At 40.3% G+C, this 18,345-nt stretch overlaps 1 protein-coding gene and 2 long non-coding RNA genes across 6 annotated transcripts in view; 2 read left to right on the top strand and 1 right to left on the bottom strand.

Moving 5' to 3' along the window:
- Nucleotides 1-1,080: 1,080 nt before the first annotated feature.
- The window catches only part of LOC127957824 (uncharacterized), a 33,390-nt gene continuing 16,125 nt past the window's right edge, over nucleotides 1,081-18,345 (bottom strand). For 2 of the 4 annotated variants that reach the window (XM_052556520.1, XM_052556523.1), the window contains 8 exons: nucleotides 15,526-15,627; nucleotides 14,419-14,685; nucleotides 13,152-13,268; nucleotides 10,367-11,991; nucleotides 10,127-10,168; nucleotides 9,930-10,037; nucleotides 6,947-7,060; nucleotides 1,081-3,146 (listed from right to left, as the gene is read on the bottom strand). In XM_052556520.1, coding sequence (XP_052412480.1) covers nucleotides 11,953-11,991; nucleotides 13,152-13,268; nucleotides 14,419-14,685; nucleotides 15,526-15,627 — 525 coding nt within the window. In that variant the 3' untranslated portion in view covers nucleotides 1,081-3,146; nucleotides 6,947-7,060; nucleotides 9,930-10,037; nucleotides 10,127-10,168; nucleotides 10,367-11,952. The remainder of the gene's footprint in view (nucleotides 3,147-6,946; nucleotides 7,061-9,929; nucleotides 10,038-10,126; nucleotides 10,169-10,366; nucleotides 11,992-13,151; nucleotides 13,269-14,418; nucleotides 14,686-15,525; nucleotides 15,628-18,345) is intronic. The other 2 variants (XM_052556521.1, XM_052556524.1) reach the window with 1 other exon arrangement.
- LOC127957843 (uncharacterized) lies at nucleotides 3,144-4,882 on the top strand. Its single transcript, XR_008153864.1, has 3 exons — nucleotides 3,144-3,473; nucleotides 3,947-4,114; nucleotides 4,256-4,882. It is a non-coding gene; the product is annotated as an uncharacterized LOC127957843 (long non-coding RNA).
- Nucleotides 4,928-6,279, top strand: LOC127957845 (uncharacterized). Its single transcript, XR_008153866.1, has 3 exons — nucleotides 4,928-5,574; nucleotides 5,709-5,821; nucleotides 5,948-6,279. It is a non-coding gene; the product is annotated as an uncharacterized LOC127957845 (long non-coding RNA).

The raw sequence follows: 18,345 nt of genomic DNA, 5'->3' as shown, positions 1-18,345 counted from the left end.
GAAAATAACTCCAACTGGTAACTTTACTTTGGCTGTGAATGAACTCAAAGAGAAAGCTCAGAGGGCTTTCTATGCCATAAAACGATCAATCAAAATTGACATCCCAATCCAAATTTGGCTCAAACTTTTCAAATCAATAATTGAACCAATTGTTTTATATGGCAGTGAAGTGTGGGGTCCTTCTATAAAATTTGATTTTTTTAATTGGGAAAAACATCCGATTGAAACTCTACAATTAGATTTCTGTAAAAGAAAGTCCAAAGAAAAACACCAAACAACGGATGCAGGGCAGAATTAGGCCAATACCCTCTCCTCCTAAACATCCAAAAACGAGCCATCAAATTCTGGAAACAACTGAAAACAAGCGATCCCAACACGTACCATTATCAAGCCCTCAAACACCAAGAGCTGATCGTAACGAGGAGTCCCCTGTGCCAGCTTTTGCTGAGACTGACTGAGCTTTCTCCTGCAGAGATCAGCTCGCCTCAGCACACACACACACTCACACACATTCGGCCTGCACAAATTATCAACACAGAACAAGACAAGTACATCGCCCATTGGACAAACACCATTCAAAACCAACACAAACTGGAATGTTATTCGGCACTAAATCGAGAGTACACTGTTGTGAGCTACCTGAGCACAGTGAATGATGTGAAACTCAGGAAAACCCTGACGATGTACAGACTCAGCGAGCACAGCCTGGCCATCGAGACGGGCCGGCGCAGACAGACCTGGCTCTCCCGGGAGGACAGACTCTGCTCGCACTGCATTCTGGGAGTGCCGGAGACCGAGCTGCACTTCCTCACAGAATGCCCCAAATACGAACACATCAGAGACCAATATTACCCCAAAATGAATAAGATATTTCCCCAATTTAACACCTGTAATCCAACCCAAAAACTTAGATTCATCCTTGGCGAAGAAGCCAAATGCTCCAATTTAGCAGCAAGATTTGTAGCATCTCTCCACATCCTGAGGGACGAGCAGAGCAGCAAACACCCAATGAACACACACACACTCACAGCCTAACACACCCAATCACACACAAACACACTCACAGCCTAACACACCCAATCACACACACACACACACACATTCTTGCGCAGGCCCACTCATGGGGCCCACCAGTTTTTTTATGCGTTGTGGGATCCACCCTTTCCAGTGGTCCTACACTGCTATAAAAACAACATTAGATCTAAAAAAAAATCTCAATCATTAATATCACTTCAATTTGATAAATTTCTAAAGTTTTGTCGAAAAAGGTATTTGGCCCCTTGTGGGGAACGTTTCTAGGATTGCCGACTTGAGAGGTCCGCCCACATACACACATATATACCAAGTTTTTATATGTTAATGGGGCCCAAGGTCACTATCTGCAGCTGCTGACAACAGCCTTTATTATTACTCCCAGTTCCCTTATTTTGGACTAAAATAGTTATTTTTGTAATGAGTAACTATGTATATATGTGAAACTTTCCATCTGCCTTTACAGATTACAAGACATACGGCTTCAAAGACAGTTTTATAACAAAACTGAAATGACCAATTTTATTGTAATGACAAAGTTTATGCCACACAGTTGTCAGTCAATAAACTTTTTATGAAATGATTAAAACAAATTATTAATTTAATGTCTAGGTTTGTACAATCTGCACTCAATGTTTGAACAACATCAGCCTGAACTTTTATGTAAACCCAACAGTTTCTCTTATATAGGCATTGAAATTATATGTTATATTGGACTGCATCCATAATGTCATGTTAACACAAGTTGTTCTTTCCAGTGAAGCCTCAAATTTTGAAATAATGATACAGAGATATTTAAAGAAATGAAAAATCCTTTGAAATATTTAACATATGCCCCACACACTTTCAGTGTTTAGGCCCTAAAATAAATAAATGCATTAAAATAAATAAGAATATATCAATATCCATCCAACATCCACACATCCAACATCCATCCATATATCCAACATCTGTTCAACATCCATCCATCAAGCCATCATCTACCCTACATCCATTCAACATCCATCCATCCAACATCTACCCTACATCCATCCAACATCCATCCAGCCATCATCTACCCTACATCCATCCTACATCCATCCAACATCCATCCATCCAACATCTACCTTACATCCATCCAACATCCATCCAGCCATCATCTACCCTACATCCATCCAACATCCATCCATCCATCCAACATCTACCCTACATCCATCCATCCATCATCTACCCTACATTCATCCGACATTCATCCATCCAACATCCATCATCTATCCTACATCCACCCAGCTCTCGAACATCCATCCAACATCCATCCATCCATCCATCCATATGTCCAACATCTATTCAAGATCCATCCATATATCCAACATCTGTTCAACATCCATCCATCAAGCCATCATCTACCCTACATCCATCCATCCAAGATCTACCCTACATCCATCCAGCCATCATCTACCCTACATCCATCCATCCAACATCTACCCTACATCCATCCAACATCCATCCATCAAACATCTACCCTACATCCATCCAACATCCATCCATCCATCATCTACCCTACATCCATCCAACATCCATCCAGCCATCATCTACCCTACATCCATCCAACATTCATCCATCATCTATCCTACATCCACCCAGCTCTCGAACTTCCATCCAACATCCATCCATCCATCAAACATCTATTCAATATCCATCCAACATCCATCCTACATCCATCAAATAAAAAAATAAATTAAATAAGAACTGTATATTGTATAACTGTATATTTGTAGGCCACTGGACAGCCATAAAACCTGAGCAAACCCCTACAACAACAACAACAACAACAAGGTTACAACAGAACACAACCAAATACAAAACATTTTAAGATCCTACCTCTAATGTTTTGGTTTTACCTCAGTTCCATTAGGTACACTAGACTTTTCTTCTCAGGGCTGTAATGCGATTTTTAACATAATATTTAACTGCTTTCCAGTCCCTGTTTCTGAGAGCTTGAGGTTCTGCAGTAATACAGCGCTGACACTCTTCTTTACCAGGAACTTGATTCATTACAATAAATCTCCTCAAATGTGTGTCCACTGCAGCACACTCGTCTGGGGTCCAGCTTCTTTTGACGGCCGTTTGTTTTCCTATGTAGGCAAAAAAAAAACAAATAAAAACATTGTAGGTTTTCTTTTATGAATAAATTTTAATCTTACTTAACCCCGTAAGACCCACTGTTTCAGTATTACAACATTTGTGGTTACTCCCCAAAACCCCTTTTATCTTTTTTTTTATTGTTTGTTTGTTTATACAACCACATCAATATGATCTGTGGGTCCTACATTTTATTCCCACCATGTAATTGGATCCAGGATTTGTATACAAAGCCCACCCTTAAGTCAAGAAGTGGCACATCTTACAACTTTCTGATGAAGCAACATCCCTTTGATTTACTGGACTGGATTCATCTTCAAGTAAGTAAAATGCTTGGAATAATTTTTTCTGTTTATTACAGTGTCTATAACAAGGACATATACAGTAAATGTTGAAAATATACCCTACATTTTGTTTGGAGTTTGTTTTATAAATGTTGCAATATTACAATGTTGGATGAGAGTGGCAGTCATAATTGCCCTGTATTTAAGAGGAACATCTTGAGGGGAACTTAAATGAAAATATTCACAACAAATTATACATGATTTAAGCTTTATACCCTTTAGCTTTATATCGGATTACATATTCTATACTGTATTAGAGACTAAAGTTGAAAGATTTATTTCCATATCTAAACATTATAATTTGCTATCATATTCTGCATGACTTTCTAACAAAAAAATTCTGTTTGTGCAAATCTGCCCTTTCTTAGTCTACTGATAAACAAAATGTTCTTATCAATTTATATTCAAAGTGCTTATTATCATTAGGCCTATAACCTTTATTTAACCAGGTCTTTTGCAAGAGACACCTGGCCACACCTGGCCAATCCTCCAAGTTGTGCGGGATGCTCCTGGTGCTTTGTTCTGGCACAGGTGTAAATGTTCATCACTGTTAGATTTTGTTGTAAACTGGATGCTGAATGCATTCCTGTAAGGATTACAATCACAGTCTACTATAGGTGAGCCATTAGGTATAGTGTGACCGGTGAGATGTGTGAATAGGCTGCTTCAGTCCAAAGTGTGAACACGTCATAATGAGGCATGTGTGCTATTTGTTTATAGAATGTACATTTGTCTCAAATTTTATCTTTTCATTTCAGAATGCCACCAGCAAGGAGAAATCCTCGGTACAATGTGCACAATGTTAATGGCCATCATCCAAAAAGGAGAAAGTGATGTGGACATCGATTTTGACGACACTGATGCAAGTGATGAAGAATCAGATATTGATGTCTCATGTGGACAAAGAAAACCAAGAACCTACCGATTGTCCAGCTAATGTGAATATTGAGCCCGGGCAATCAAAGAAATACATCAAGCCATATGACAGACGTCACTGATTTCTCTGGTCAAGCTCTCACAGATGATGTCACCTCCCTCCACACACCACTGCAATACTTCCAAAAGTTTGTGTCAGAAGATTTGGTTCAAGCTCTGGCAACAAATACGAATGAGTACAGCATTCAAAATGACGAAAGATCAGTCAACACTAATACAAAAGAAATACAGGCAGCATTGGGTATGTACCTGAGGATGGAACATTACATTTTGTAAACAATTTAACCATGCCAGAGACTGAAAAGAGGGACAAACTCTGGAAACTCAGACCACGGCTTGATTCACTCAGAGAAAACTGCCTGCAGGTGGTACCAGAAGAGCACATTCCATGGACAAGATGATGATACCCTTCAACGGGAAGTTCAGCAGCATCAAGAAGTATATGCAAGGTAATCTACACTCATGAGGCTTTAAAGTATGGGTGAAAGCTGGAATCTCAGGGTGTCAGGTGATGACAGGTGAATTGTCAGGTGATGTTGTAATGAAGCTTGCCTCCACATTTCCAAAGGGTCAACACAACAAGATCTAGGCAGATAATTACTTCACCTCCGTTCCACTGGTAGTGAAGCTCCTTGAGCAAGGAATCCATTATGTGGGAAAGGCCAGGCAAGTGCATCTACCCATCTAACTGTAACATTTACATGTGAAGAGCTTGAAGAAGAAGGGCAGAGGAAGCTTTGACCACAGAGTGGAGGGGAAACAACATCTGTGCAGTAAAAATGGTACAACAACAGGGCGGTGACACTTGTGTCATCCTTCGCTGGACCAGAACCTGTTCAGGAGATTCAACACTGGGACAAAGCCGCCAAAACCTACATTGACGTTAGAAAGGCTTCCATTGTGGGCATCTACAATAAATACATGGGAGGTGTGGATTTGTTGGACTCATTTACAGCAAAACACAAGTATGCACTGAAATCCTGGCGGTGGTACATGTACATCTTCTGGCACACAATCACCCTTGCTGTAGTCAACGCCTGGCTCCTCTACAAGCAGCACAGCCTATGCTCTCAGAATGCCAAAGAAGGAGATACTGAACATGAGAAAGTTCGAAGCACAGCTGGCTTCCTCTCTCATTACGGTAATGATCTATTTGTGCCATTTACCTTGCTTGTGATAAATCAGACTGGTATTTGAGATGTACAGAAATTGATACATTTGTTCTTTATATTCTAATCTGGTGGACACAACACTGAAAATGCCTCTGTTTTTCAGAGGACAGGAACCATTTCTGGGATTACCACTATAAGTAAAGGTGGACTTCACGCTGAGCACACAGATTTCAGTGGAGAGTGAGAGAACACTGCAGACATTGCACTGTTAACAATGTAAATAAATAAAGTTCTTATTTGATGGAATAAACAACTCTTCATAATAACATGACTGAGATTATAATTCATTTTATACACTGGTTTGGTAAAAAAAAAAAAGCAAATTAATCCTTAATTATGCAGCTTGATGGGCACCTCTTCGGACCTGACGTGCTACCCAGCTACGCAAACGCAGCTAAGTGGATGTACTCTCTTGTGATTGGCCAGAGTGATCACGAGTCTACGGATGTTTGGGTCTCATTGCTGAAAGAGTGCATGAATCGGTGGAAAAACCCCAGCCCCCCTGTGCTGCCAGCTTCTCCAAGCCCCGTGCTCCCTCTTTTGCCAAAACCACCCTGAGAACGACCAACAACTGGCTGAAGGAAGAGCTGCAACAGGTTAACGAAAGGCAGAAAGCAACGAAGGAGTGCCTGCTCAGATGCATTCTGTTTAGTTTTGCTTTTTAACTTTATAGTTAACTGTTTTGATTGCATTCTTTTTCTTTGCGTGTTGTATTTATTAAACTGAGTGGTTTGCAGTGGCTCATTGTACTTCTGACGGCATTACATTATAATTCTGTAAAAGAAACTGCAACAGGATGCTTTTACCCTAAACTCGAGTATAAACACAGACTCTCTCACTTAAAGCAATTTTATTCTTTCTTGCATTTCACAAAATAATAATAATAATAATAATAATAATAATAAAAACAATAATAATGATAATATTTTCTATTTATAAGGCACTTTTAAAAGGTCATTGAATAAAGTCAGCTGCATGTGGAGGTTTGAGTTTTTCAACTGGTCTCTGTACACGTCTGTTGTTGGAGGAAATGCAAGCATTTTTCCCTGAGTAACTCCATAAAGTGTTAAAGATTTTTTTTTTTTTTTTAAATACAACAGACTTCTTATTGATATAAAGGTGATGATGCCAGTCTTTCCCCAACCCTAAAACCTGCGACAATGCAGGCTCACAAGGTCTCTTCCTGCAACAGCTTCTTTCAAGCCACTGTCAGGCTTGTGGCACCAGACAATAAGGAGGGACAGACATATTTCAAGTGTTGAGTCAAGGAAGCAAAGTAAAAGCCCTTAAAAATAAATGAGCAGCTCTGGCCCAAAAGAGAGTGCAAGCCCCAAAGCTTACCTCTCTTTTTTGCAGACACACTTCGGTTTTGGACTTGTGATGTGGAGGAACATTCTTGCAGGGATGACATGCTGACCTCATCTTCTGACCCCTCTTCTCTTGGCATACTGACATCTGGACAAAGAAATAACTTTATTGTAGTATACACTAGGGCTGAAAGATATGGACAAAATTTCATATCTCGATTATCCTGCCAGATATCTCGATACAATACGATATGACTACGTGTTATTTTGCTAAGCACGACCTGCACAACACGTCACTCTGGTTTACATCGTCTTTTCTGAAACCAAAATACTTCCAAATTATGGAAGATGATTTATGTTTTGGAACCAAGTCATATTCTGCACTGCCACCGGCCGCATTATCTCCCGCACTCATTTTCTTTCTTTCTAATTCATCCGCCGTCTCTGTACAGTTTGCATAGACGTTGGAACAGGGGAACTCTTATTTTTTGAAAATTACTCATTTTCACAGATTCTGCAAAGGGTGCCCAAACTTTTGAGCCCCAGTGTGTGTGTGTGTGTGTATGTATGTGTATATATATATATATATATATATATATATATATATATATATATATATATATATATATATAGAATCTGAATTAAAATGTGTTTGATTTAAGCCTACATTTCAAAAATTGTTGTTTTTAAGCCTTTCGCACATATGATCACACAGGTGTAATCAGTCTAGGCTGGTTCCTGGAGCGTACGATCAAGTGCATCACATAATCAACTGAGACAGGCGCGCTCAGAGCTGTCATATATCACAACTTTTCAGTGTTTTCAACCACATACTGTTTATTTTCGGTTTCAAACATATAAATTCACATAAGTACTAAAAAAACAATACATTTAGAGTTTTTAAAATACACACTGATGTCTATGGAAGAGGTAATAATAATCCTTTCCATTATAATTGGACACGTTTTATTCATATCAGAGACACATTGTGTAAGTAACTTCAGTGTTTACATATTCTATTCCCAGTTCACCAGCCACTTACTTTTTTAGTATTTCGGGAGAAGTGGATGAATTCACGTGTTGTAAACATAGAGGTTGTAAATCAAACAGATCCGATTCTCTGAACTGCGTCTGCGGCACAAACTAACACGGCGGTGCCCATCGCGCATACAGCTCAACTAACGCAATTGTAATAAAGGTGTTTAAACAACAATATACTTCCACTTGCATGTATTTGACCATCGGAATATCAGATATTTCATGCCATAGCTAACACATTTGTGAATATTCTGAATAAAAAAAGAAAAAATGACAAAAGCATATCATCATTCATTCAGCGCTGTTTTTGCTGCAGTGTGTCATGTGACAAGCAATGTCGCGTCACCATGGAAACGCCGTCCCCCCTCTCACAATATAGTTCCCACGTCCCTAGTGTGTGCGCGCTGACTTTAGCGCTGCAGTCAAGGGCACACGTAAAACTGATGTTTGTTGTGACTGCCAGAGTTGTATGCACACAGTGAGTGTGGAGAGGGGAAATCTATATCGTCTATATCGTTGCTTTTTTCGATAGTAATATCTTGAAAGCTCATATCTAGATATAGGTACGATAACGATATATCGTTTAGCCCTAGTATACACTACATGAAATATGTAATAGCCGTCAGTACAGTGGTTGTTTTATTTTATAAATAATTTAGTATATTCAATTCAATTTTCAATTCAGTTTATTTATATGGCGCCGATTCACAACAGATGCCATCTCAAGGCACTTAACAAGAAGTCAGTATATGGGATTTGTGTCTCTTAAAGAGAGACACAGTTTATTTCATCCCGTCTCCTATCGTCCTAAATTCTTTTCAAGTGACTAGTGATGTGAAAATATTAGTTGTCATGTTAGCCCAGGGATGGGCAACTCCAGTCCTCAAGGGCCCCTATTCTGCAGGTCTGAGATGTTTTGCTGCTTCAACACACCTGATTCAAATTAAATAGATCAAACAGCTTGTTGCCAAGCTCTGCACAATGAATCAGGTGTGCTGCAGCAGGGAAACATCTAAGACCTAAAGGATAGTGGCCCTCAAGCAGTATATTTCCTCATATAGTGTATGGACAACAGACTGTCCCACGCAGTCCACTATTGCTGAAGTAGCTGTGCGGCGAAAAGATTGTATGTTGGACAATATAAGATGAACTGATTTCATCAGACAGAAAGCAACTGTTTTTACTGACTTTACAAATAGCATTAACGTTTAGGTTAGTGTGCCCTCACCTACTGTTTATAGGTTGCTCCAATCTCACAGAGCAGACTTCACGCAGGGATTGCACGGCTACTCAAACATATTTCCTCCTCAACTGTGTACGAGTACACAGTTACAGCGAGTCGAGTATGAGTACACAGATGAGGAGGAAACATGTCAAAAAGACAAGGCTGTACGAGTTTATTTGATGTCATCTAACCCAATGGCATATGCGTTTGAGCCAGTGATGAGGAGGAGGGTTGAGACCTGTTTTTGCAGAAGTTGAGGGAGCTGCAGCGGCTCCGGACGGAGTTGACAGTGAGGAGAGGGTCGGCAACCCTTTGCAGTGCAAGTGTGGTCACTGCTCAGCAATGCGGACAACCGTGGAGTCTGTTTACTGCCATGAAGCAGACCAAGTCTGCAGACCTTATCGCGCACATTCCAGATGTTCTGTAGTGACAGGGACGTGTTGGAGTAGCTGTGCTATCCCTGTATGAAGTCCGTGCCGAGAGATTAGAGCAACCTATAAGCAACAGGTGGGTTCATGCTAACCTCAAAGTTAATGTTACTTGTAATTTCAGGCAGTACTGACTCAGTGTTCAGTTTTAAAACTGGGGTTGTGTTTGACTGATTGTGCAGCCTCTGCATCGGACAGGTCTCCTGACAGAGTTGCAGGAGAAAGAGGTGGGTGGGACAAAGGAGGGAGGTGGAGTTGTTGATTTTCAAATTTTTGCAATGTGCTGTGTGAAATGCATGAAAGGTAAGAATTGCGTTCAAGCTCACCGGTGGCAGACACTCCCTGGTTTTGACTTTGTGATGTGGAGGTACATTCTTGCGTGGATGACATGCTGACCTCATCATCTGACCCATCTTCTCCTAGCATACTGACATCTGGAGAGGGAAATAACTTAAGAATACAATACACAAAATATCTAAAACGGATCATTTATAATCAATTTAGGAACATTGTATACACATACCTTCAATGTCCTCTGCTAAAGGTCCCTCCATGTCGATGGTCTCTAAAATGATAATTGATAAAAAAAAAAATGAGTTTGGAAAGCTGAAACTATGGGCAATCTGCAAGAGTATACAACAGTAGTATTATATCTCATCCCGTCACCATTACTGCCCTATGTTTTACATGGTAAATAGTTGTTTTCTGAATGTGGAAGACTAAATGTCATATATTGTGCCTTCAAGAATATAAAGTTAATTACCATTTACATCGACTTGTATTTCATCGAGGCTCTTTCCTTTGTAATCTCCTAGGCGTCCTTGTTCCATTGCCAGAAGGACTTTACTTACTTTGGCTAATTGTAGGGTGCTTTCTGGGAGCCTGTAGTGTTTCCTGTGAACAGTGATATTATGACCAAGGAAGTCTGCCAACTGGTCGAGCTCGGTGGTTTTAAGGTTCAGAACAGTAGACAGGGTAGCAATATGTTTCCTCAGTTGAATTGATGTTAGCGCTTGAGGATTTTTTATGTCTGCACATTCACTGACAAATTGCCTCAAGCAGTCACAAGCCCTGAGGTAATGGTCAGATTGTGGCAATGCAAACAGATATTCATTGTCCTTCAGCACCCCACATTCTTCTCTGCTCTCAGTAAGAGCATCAAGTGATTCTCTCATTGATGGGGTTAGAAGAACAGGAACCTTCCTTCCTCTTTTTCCAACAATTGCTATTCGCACAAAATGCCTGCAGAGCTTCTGCTCAAGCGCTGTGAGGGCCAAATTTACATCTCCCTGTTCCTCTGATGTGTCCTTCGATAAGTATGCAGACAGGCGCATTCGGGACACTTCACCTGCTCTCCGCCGATTAAAAAGCATAACTTGTGTCAGCGTTACTTTTGCAAGTTCCTTCCAATTTGTGGATGAACGATGTTCTTTTAAATCTTTGAGATGTTGCTGCAGTTTTTCTTCTAGATAGCAATGTAGCCTTTGGATATCTTGTGTAAGAGGTAAAAGTTGCGGTGCATTCCATTTGGCCCGGTTAAGCTGGGTTAATGCCTGGCCTGCAATATCAAACCTCCAACTCTCTAAATACAACTGTGCAAACTCCTCAGCATCTTTAATGGTTTCTTTATCTTTCTTTTTCAGTCCTTCAGACTTGATAAACATAGCCAACGAATGCAGGCTGTGCCCTACCTTGCGTGCAAGAGAGGGACATTGGTATATGCCAGTTTCCTCACTGAATCCAGATAGGTTCTTTGCAGCTCTGACAACCTGGGAGTACTGTTCAGGTTTGATGAGTTCTTGAATGGTCTTCACATGTGTGATTTTTTTAGCTTCCAATAAAAGCCTGCCAAGTTCTCTCAGTTTTTGGCGTATATACTGGTGTTGACTGACTATCTTCTCATTCTTTTTGAACAACCTGAAACCATAATTGAGGATGCAGTTGTCTCCTTTAATTGCAACTGCAATCTTGTCCTGAATCATTACACTCAAGAACTTCCAATACGCGTCTGTATATTCCGATGGAGAAGGTTCAGCGAAAGCACACAATGCCTGAACTCTATTTTTACCTGGTTTAGTACTTTCGGGTTTGAAGCTGCAGACCTTGAAATGCCGCCACATCGCTCTTCTTGAGAACAGCCCATAGCAGTGAATGCAATGTGCAAATTTATGTCCCTCTGATTTTTTTCCTGGTTGTTTACATGGGATTAGTTTTCCTTTTTGTGTTTCCAAAACATGACTGTTGTGCTCGAAATTTCCCTTATTTCGTATGTAGTCCAATTGTAGTTTTCTTTCCTTTGAGTTTTTTGGAAAACTGAATGCTTTCGCAACATCCAATTCATCTTGGTGTTTACGCCACAAGTGTCTTGACATTTTCTGGACAAACTTCCTGCAATAAAAGCAGAAATGTTTCTTGTTATAGCTTCTGGATCCATCATCTTTCTTTAAAGTTGGACTGACAATGATATACTGCTCTTCTTCCAGGGGCACTGAAACGTTGTTTTCAGAATATGTTGCGATTTCCTTTTCATTCCCATCAACTCTGCTATTTGGAAATCTTTGTGTGGGATCATGACATCTTTCCAAAAGTCTTCTCTGGCTAAAGTCAAATTGGCTATGACTAGAGGATCTACTTCCACTTTCCCTGGGCTTAGACTTGCTCTGTCTGGAGGACTCGCTTCCACTCTCTCTGGAGGATCTACTTCCACTTTCCCTGGGCTTAGACTTGCTCTGTCTGGAGGACTCGCTTCCACTCTCTCTGGAGGATCTACTTCCACTTTCCCTGGGCTTAGACTTGCTCTGTCTGGAGGACTCGCTTCCACTCTCTCTGGAGGATCTACTTCCACTTTCCCTGGGCTTAGACTTGCTCTGTCTGGAGGACTCGCTTCCACTCTCTCTGGAGGATCTACTTCCACTTTCCCTGGGCTTAGACTTGCTCTGTCTGGAGGACTCGCTTCCACTCTCTCTGGAGGATCTACTTCCACTTTCCCTGGGCTTAGACTTGCTCTGTCTGGAGGACTCGCTTCTACTCTCTCTGGAGGATCTACTTCCACTTTCCCTGGGCTTAGACTTGCTCTGTCTGGAGGACTCGCTTCTACTCTCTCGGGAGGATCTACTTCTCTCTCTGGGCTTAAACTTGCTCTGACTGGATGATGCACCTTTTCTTTTTTTCCTTTCCCAGGGTTAATTCCATACTGCTATCACTTTCTGTGCTTTCATCTATGGGATTTGGAATATACTCCTCTTCGCTACCTAAGTTTGAGTCATCCGATTCCATGAGATTCATCTGAATCTTTAAAAACAAACACACATCTGTTAATAACTATTTTTGCAACATTAAATATAAAAAACCTGAATATACTGATTGAACAGGCTCAGGATACTAAATGAAGAAAAATCTGTATGGACCATTTTCAGTACAAGTAAATTTACAAATTATAAGAATCCCCATCAGACTCACTAGCAAGAGCAACAGACATTTTCACAATCATGAAAACACAAAAGAAACACAAAAGAAACACCCCCCCCCCCCCAAAAAAAAAGACTTACGGGACGGCAAGACCTTCTTCTCAGCTTCTGTGAATCCCTTTCAGGCTTAAAAAAAGTAGTCTCCTCTGGGCTGTCACTATCATAGAGACTGTGGGTAAAATCTTGTACTCTATCCATCTGCAAAAATGGAGACATGGAGATATTTTGCTGTATGATTGCTGTATTTTTACTTGATAGGGAGACCATTCAGAGGTTGTCAGGTGAGCTAGACACCTATGAAAATTATTGACCAATATTACCCCTCCATCCACCTGCTGAGGCCCATGTTCAAACTGCCTTCCAGGTGGGGTAAACGTTGACAACATTATTAAAAAAAGAGTAACGTTTCAGTTTTCATGCATTTGATTCTTAAATTTAATGACTTCACAGCAAATTATTCATCATAATGATATAGTGCCATTCCCGGCGGCAGTGGCTCAGTGGTTCATGTAGGTTGTCTACAAGCCGGAAGGTTGGTGGTTCAATCCCCGGCTCCACCTGACCAAGTGTGGAGGTGTCCTTGAGCAAGACACCTAACCCCAGCTGCTCCTGATGAGCTGGATGGAGCCTTGAATGGCTGACACTGCAGTTGGTGTGTGAATGAGTGTGTATGGGTGAATGTGAGGCAACTTGTAAAGCGCTTTGGATGGCCATGTGGTCTGTTGAAAGCGCTATATAAATGCAGTCCATTTACCATTTACCATAGACATGGAACTACTCAAGAGAGAGGGAGAGATTAGTCAGTAATTTACCGAAGTGTCTTCCTCACCTTACAAATGTCTCCCTATCAATTAAAAATCAGCAATCATTTAGAAAAGAAGAGTTGAGCTTCTCTAATAAATGATTACTGATTGATTGTTGGTGATCTCTATTTAATTGATAATTAATGCACCAGGCGAGGAGGAGGACTCGACCGGATTTTGGCAACAGAGACCGGCTGCGGCGTCTGGGAGTGATAGCGTCGGCCTACCAGGGTTTTTCCCGGTATGCTGGCTGACCAGTAGCCTACACCACTGGGCACGTTGTATCTTTTTTTTTTTTTAAGCACACACCTGAGCGCTGATCACTGGACATCACTCCTGCAGGTGTTTATGTCAATCCAATATTCAATTTCAAATGAGTCCATTTAGATTCAGATTTTAAAAGCAATCGTTCAAAACAATCGATTCAGGTTCAAAGTGAATGATTCCCATTCAAATATAAAATTATTCAAATTTGCTTACTAGTGGCACAAAATTTATCACATAAACAAGTTAATTATATTGTTAAAATGTGTTTTGGGGCTTACCATAATGCTTTTTGTGCGTCTCAGTGGTGGAACAAGTTCATCATCCGATTGATTGTTGGAATGGTTGCTTGGAGAAGCCTCATCACAAGTTTCTTTCACAACAGTTTCATCTGAATCGTACAAATGATTTGAAACATCTGGGCCAATATCATTCTGCCCTAAAATGACATCCAGGTGTGGGGTGGGAGGTTCGTTTTCCATACCATCCTCATCAGTTTCATCACTATATGGATAATCAACCAGTGAAAATCCTTGGACAGTAAATACCTAAAAATAAACAAATTCATTAAGTATTGAATTAGAAAGGTTGGCCAAAAAAACATGGCATGGTCTGACTAAAAATCTAAATCCAGAAATATAAACATCAGCCCTTTTAGACAGTCTACAATTATAAATGTTAAAATCAAGAGTACAGCGATACTTTAGTATTACAATACAATCATATAGTTGCCTAAGGAAGACCATTTGGATTGAAACGTTTGTTATTTAGTCAATAAAAAGGTAACTGTGAGCTTTAACCCAGTATGCAGATTTTCTTCTTTTTTCTCCCCAGATGTTACCATAATGCATTAAAAGGTGCCCCACAAGAATGGGACTGGAAAGATGCCAGTGTGTGTTACATTACCTGGCCATTATAACCCAATAAGGTTACCTGACTACTTTAAAGCCCCATGAGCATTGATCCATGGTCCAATTGACCATTACAGGGGATTTCAGTGCATCAAACCAAAATATTTAAAATCAAAATTAAAAAAAAAAGATTCTTTAAAACATCTAACAGCTCAGATACAGTATACAATTACGAATGTTAAAATCACAGTTGAGGTCATGTCAGGTGTTGCCATAGTGCATTAAAAACAATTACAGTAAGAACTGGACGGAAGGGCCCCACATGGGACAGACTACAGACATATGAGTGTGTAAAGGAGAGACTAGAGAAACAAATGTATTTGGAAGATGGAAGGACCCCATAAGAACATGACTGGAAACATGCCGGTGTGTGTGTGACATTATCTGGCTTTTAACAGCCAATATAAAGCCACTTTAGTAGTAGAACACCACCACATACATGTCAGCATAGATGAATGTGTTTGAATGTACTTTTACCTGTGTGCAGGTCTGATCTGGGTTTGGTTCATCATTTAGCATCTGAGGAACAGGGCTGGTCTCATTCTCTAATGCTGCGGCTGGAGTCTGAAGGCCTTTCACCTGAAATAGACAGACAAGAAGACACTTAGAACTGTATGAAGTAGGGCTGCACGGTATTGGGAAAAAATGACATTGCGATATTTTATTTTTCTGCGATATATATTGCGATATGAAATCGAATAAATTTTTTTCTTACAAACAAAAATGGGGTGAGCACACTTACATTCTCATTTTAAATTATTTAAAAATCAACACTATCGTCTCAAGTGATAAATATGCGTGAGGGAGAGAGAGCAAGACAGTGCTTGTGTTGTTTGAAGACTGTGAGGGTGCGGCCGGGGCTCTCTCTCTCTCTTGCGCTTTCTCTCTCTCGCACGCGCGCGCGCGCACGCACACTCTCTCTCTCTCTCGGGCGCGCGCACGCACACTATCACGCAAGCTCTTTCTTGCGCTCTCTCTTTCTGTCGCTCTGTCTCTCTCGCGCTCTCTCTCGCTCGCGCACGCACACTCTATCACGCAAGCTCTCTCTCTCACTCGCTCTCTCTTGCGCTCTCTCGCTCGCGCGCACACACACACACACTCTCTCTCTCTCTATCGCACACACTCTCTATCGCACACACTCTCTATCGCGCAAGCTCTCTCTTGCGCTCTCTCTCTCTCTCTCTCTCTCTCTCTCGGAGTGGATGCTGGGAACGATTGGGCGGAGCGTGTGTGAGCGGTAGCCGACTGTGGCTGGTGCGAATGTGCGAGCGTTTGCGGAGCGAGTGAGAAAAGTGCGTGGTGAGCGACACCTGAGTGTGTTTTCTAACCTTTTTTTGTGTTTGCTTGTTTGTTTATGTTTTGTGTGTGTTTTTTTTTTTTGTGTATGAGGAGTAGTTTCTTTTAGAGAAAGTTGTGGAAGTCTGCTCCCGGCGTGTTTTTGTTGCCGGTGTTACGGTTTAACTGGTTACCGTGTTATCTGGTGACCAACTTCCTGTTTAGGTCTCCGCTGCAGATGTGCTGGAACGACAGCAGCAGATTCGCCGATTCTGAAAACACAAACTGACGTGAAATTAAGTGTCTAATAAACGCACACTTGCTCAGTGCATGATTTTGATATTCTTGCAGAGATAATAAGTTATAGGTATGATCGCCCGTAGCGGCTGAAGTAAGTAGGATAAACAAAAAAATAAAATACAGTAAATCAGTGTTGGCACGGGTTTCGAACACGCGCTAAAATACGACGCGCTACGAGACGACACTCACGAACCACCGCGCCACCGATCTTCACGAAAACAACTCCAGATCTCTGGATTCAACACAGGACTCTCGGCGTCACATTTTGACACTGGCTGAATCAAGGAACTGTGACCGTGTTAACTTGTGACCTCTGTTTGCAAGACAAAATCCAATTTTACTGTTGCTATAAGTTAACAATTCCAGCCAAAGCGCTTTTAATGCTGCTAAATGATTTGATACGATCTGAAAATTACTCATCGTCAACAATTACGAATCTCATTAATGTAAACATGCACAACAACAGCCCAACGTTTAAGTAGCTTAGTTCCATTGGTTCATTGACAAAACACATTCTCACAGTGGCAGGCTGCCCACATACACTTATTGGCTATGAACTGCAAAACTAGATGTACAGAATGCATCATTTCACTTTGAGGAACAATATTTAATAATAATAGGATGCACTACTTTGCTGTAAAGTGTAATTTACTTTGTTTAAATAACTTTGCAACATATTTTTCTGCTTGAATGGTTGTGATTGTATGCATCTGAATTGAAATCAACTAGAAACAAAGCACAATTGACTACATAAAATTGTCATTACAGACTTACATGCAAAGACCATCAAAGTTTTTAATTGAACCCAAATGGCCATTTCCGTTACAACCATTAAAGCTCGTGAAAATGTTCTGTGTTGTTTTTATTCAGGTTTTTCAGCAGCATTTAGACAATATAATAGATAATATTTCACATAATCTTTATTAAACAAATTAGATGATAAACAAGTTAACACAGGCACATTGTCTTTAAAGTGCAACATGCATTCTTCACAGATTAATATCACATGTGACCTATGGTTTCACTGGAACTGTGTTGGTCAGCCTTTTGATTTGTCCTGCTTGTGTTTAAGTGTTTGTGTGGTAAAGCAGTGAAAAGTCCTCTAGAAGTGTTATATGAATTTGTTTTTTTACCTTTGTTTATATAGTGCTTTATACAAAACTGATTGTGTCAAAGCAGCTTTACAGTGTCAACAGGAAAACGGAGAACAACAGTCATTTTTCAGCTAAAGTCAGTTAATTGATTTAATGATGGCATTGTCAAACCAGTGAGCTTAATGATTGTGAACCATTGAAATGAACCACTTCTGTGTACACCGTCTTTTGTAGCATGATTGATTTGAGCATTAACATTTCTTTGATTCATTTTTTTTTCTTTGTATTTTTGACAAATGTCTAGTACACCTAGATAAATTCCTTGTACCTGTAAATCCATTGTATCTTACAATTAAAGGGATTGTGATGGTGAAAAATAACTTGTGGAGCACTGAAAGATTTTGGAAATTTGTCATTTACATATTTTGACATTGTGGCTGAGAGGTTGCATGGGAACAATGTCCCAACAGATATGGATCCATTTGTAAATCCTGATTTTTACTAGTAGTGTTTTTGACACTCTTTAAAAGTTGTTGTCATTTAGTAACACTTTAAATGTTGTCTTGGATAGATGACAGATATATCTTTTTTTTATGTTGTAAAACAAGAAGTGTATGTGGGCAGCCTG

The sequence above is a fragment of the Carassius gibelio genome, chromosome B5 (genome assembly GCF_023724105.1).
Source record: "Carassius gibelio isolate Cgi1373 ecotype wild population from Czech Republic chromosome B5, carGib1.2-hapl.c, whole genome shotgun sequence".
Lineage (NCBI taxonomy): Eukaryota > Metazoa > Chordata > Actinopteri > Cypriniformes > Cyprinidae > Carassius > Carassius gibelio.
This window is presented reverse-complemented; position numbering and strand designations above follow the sequence as displayed.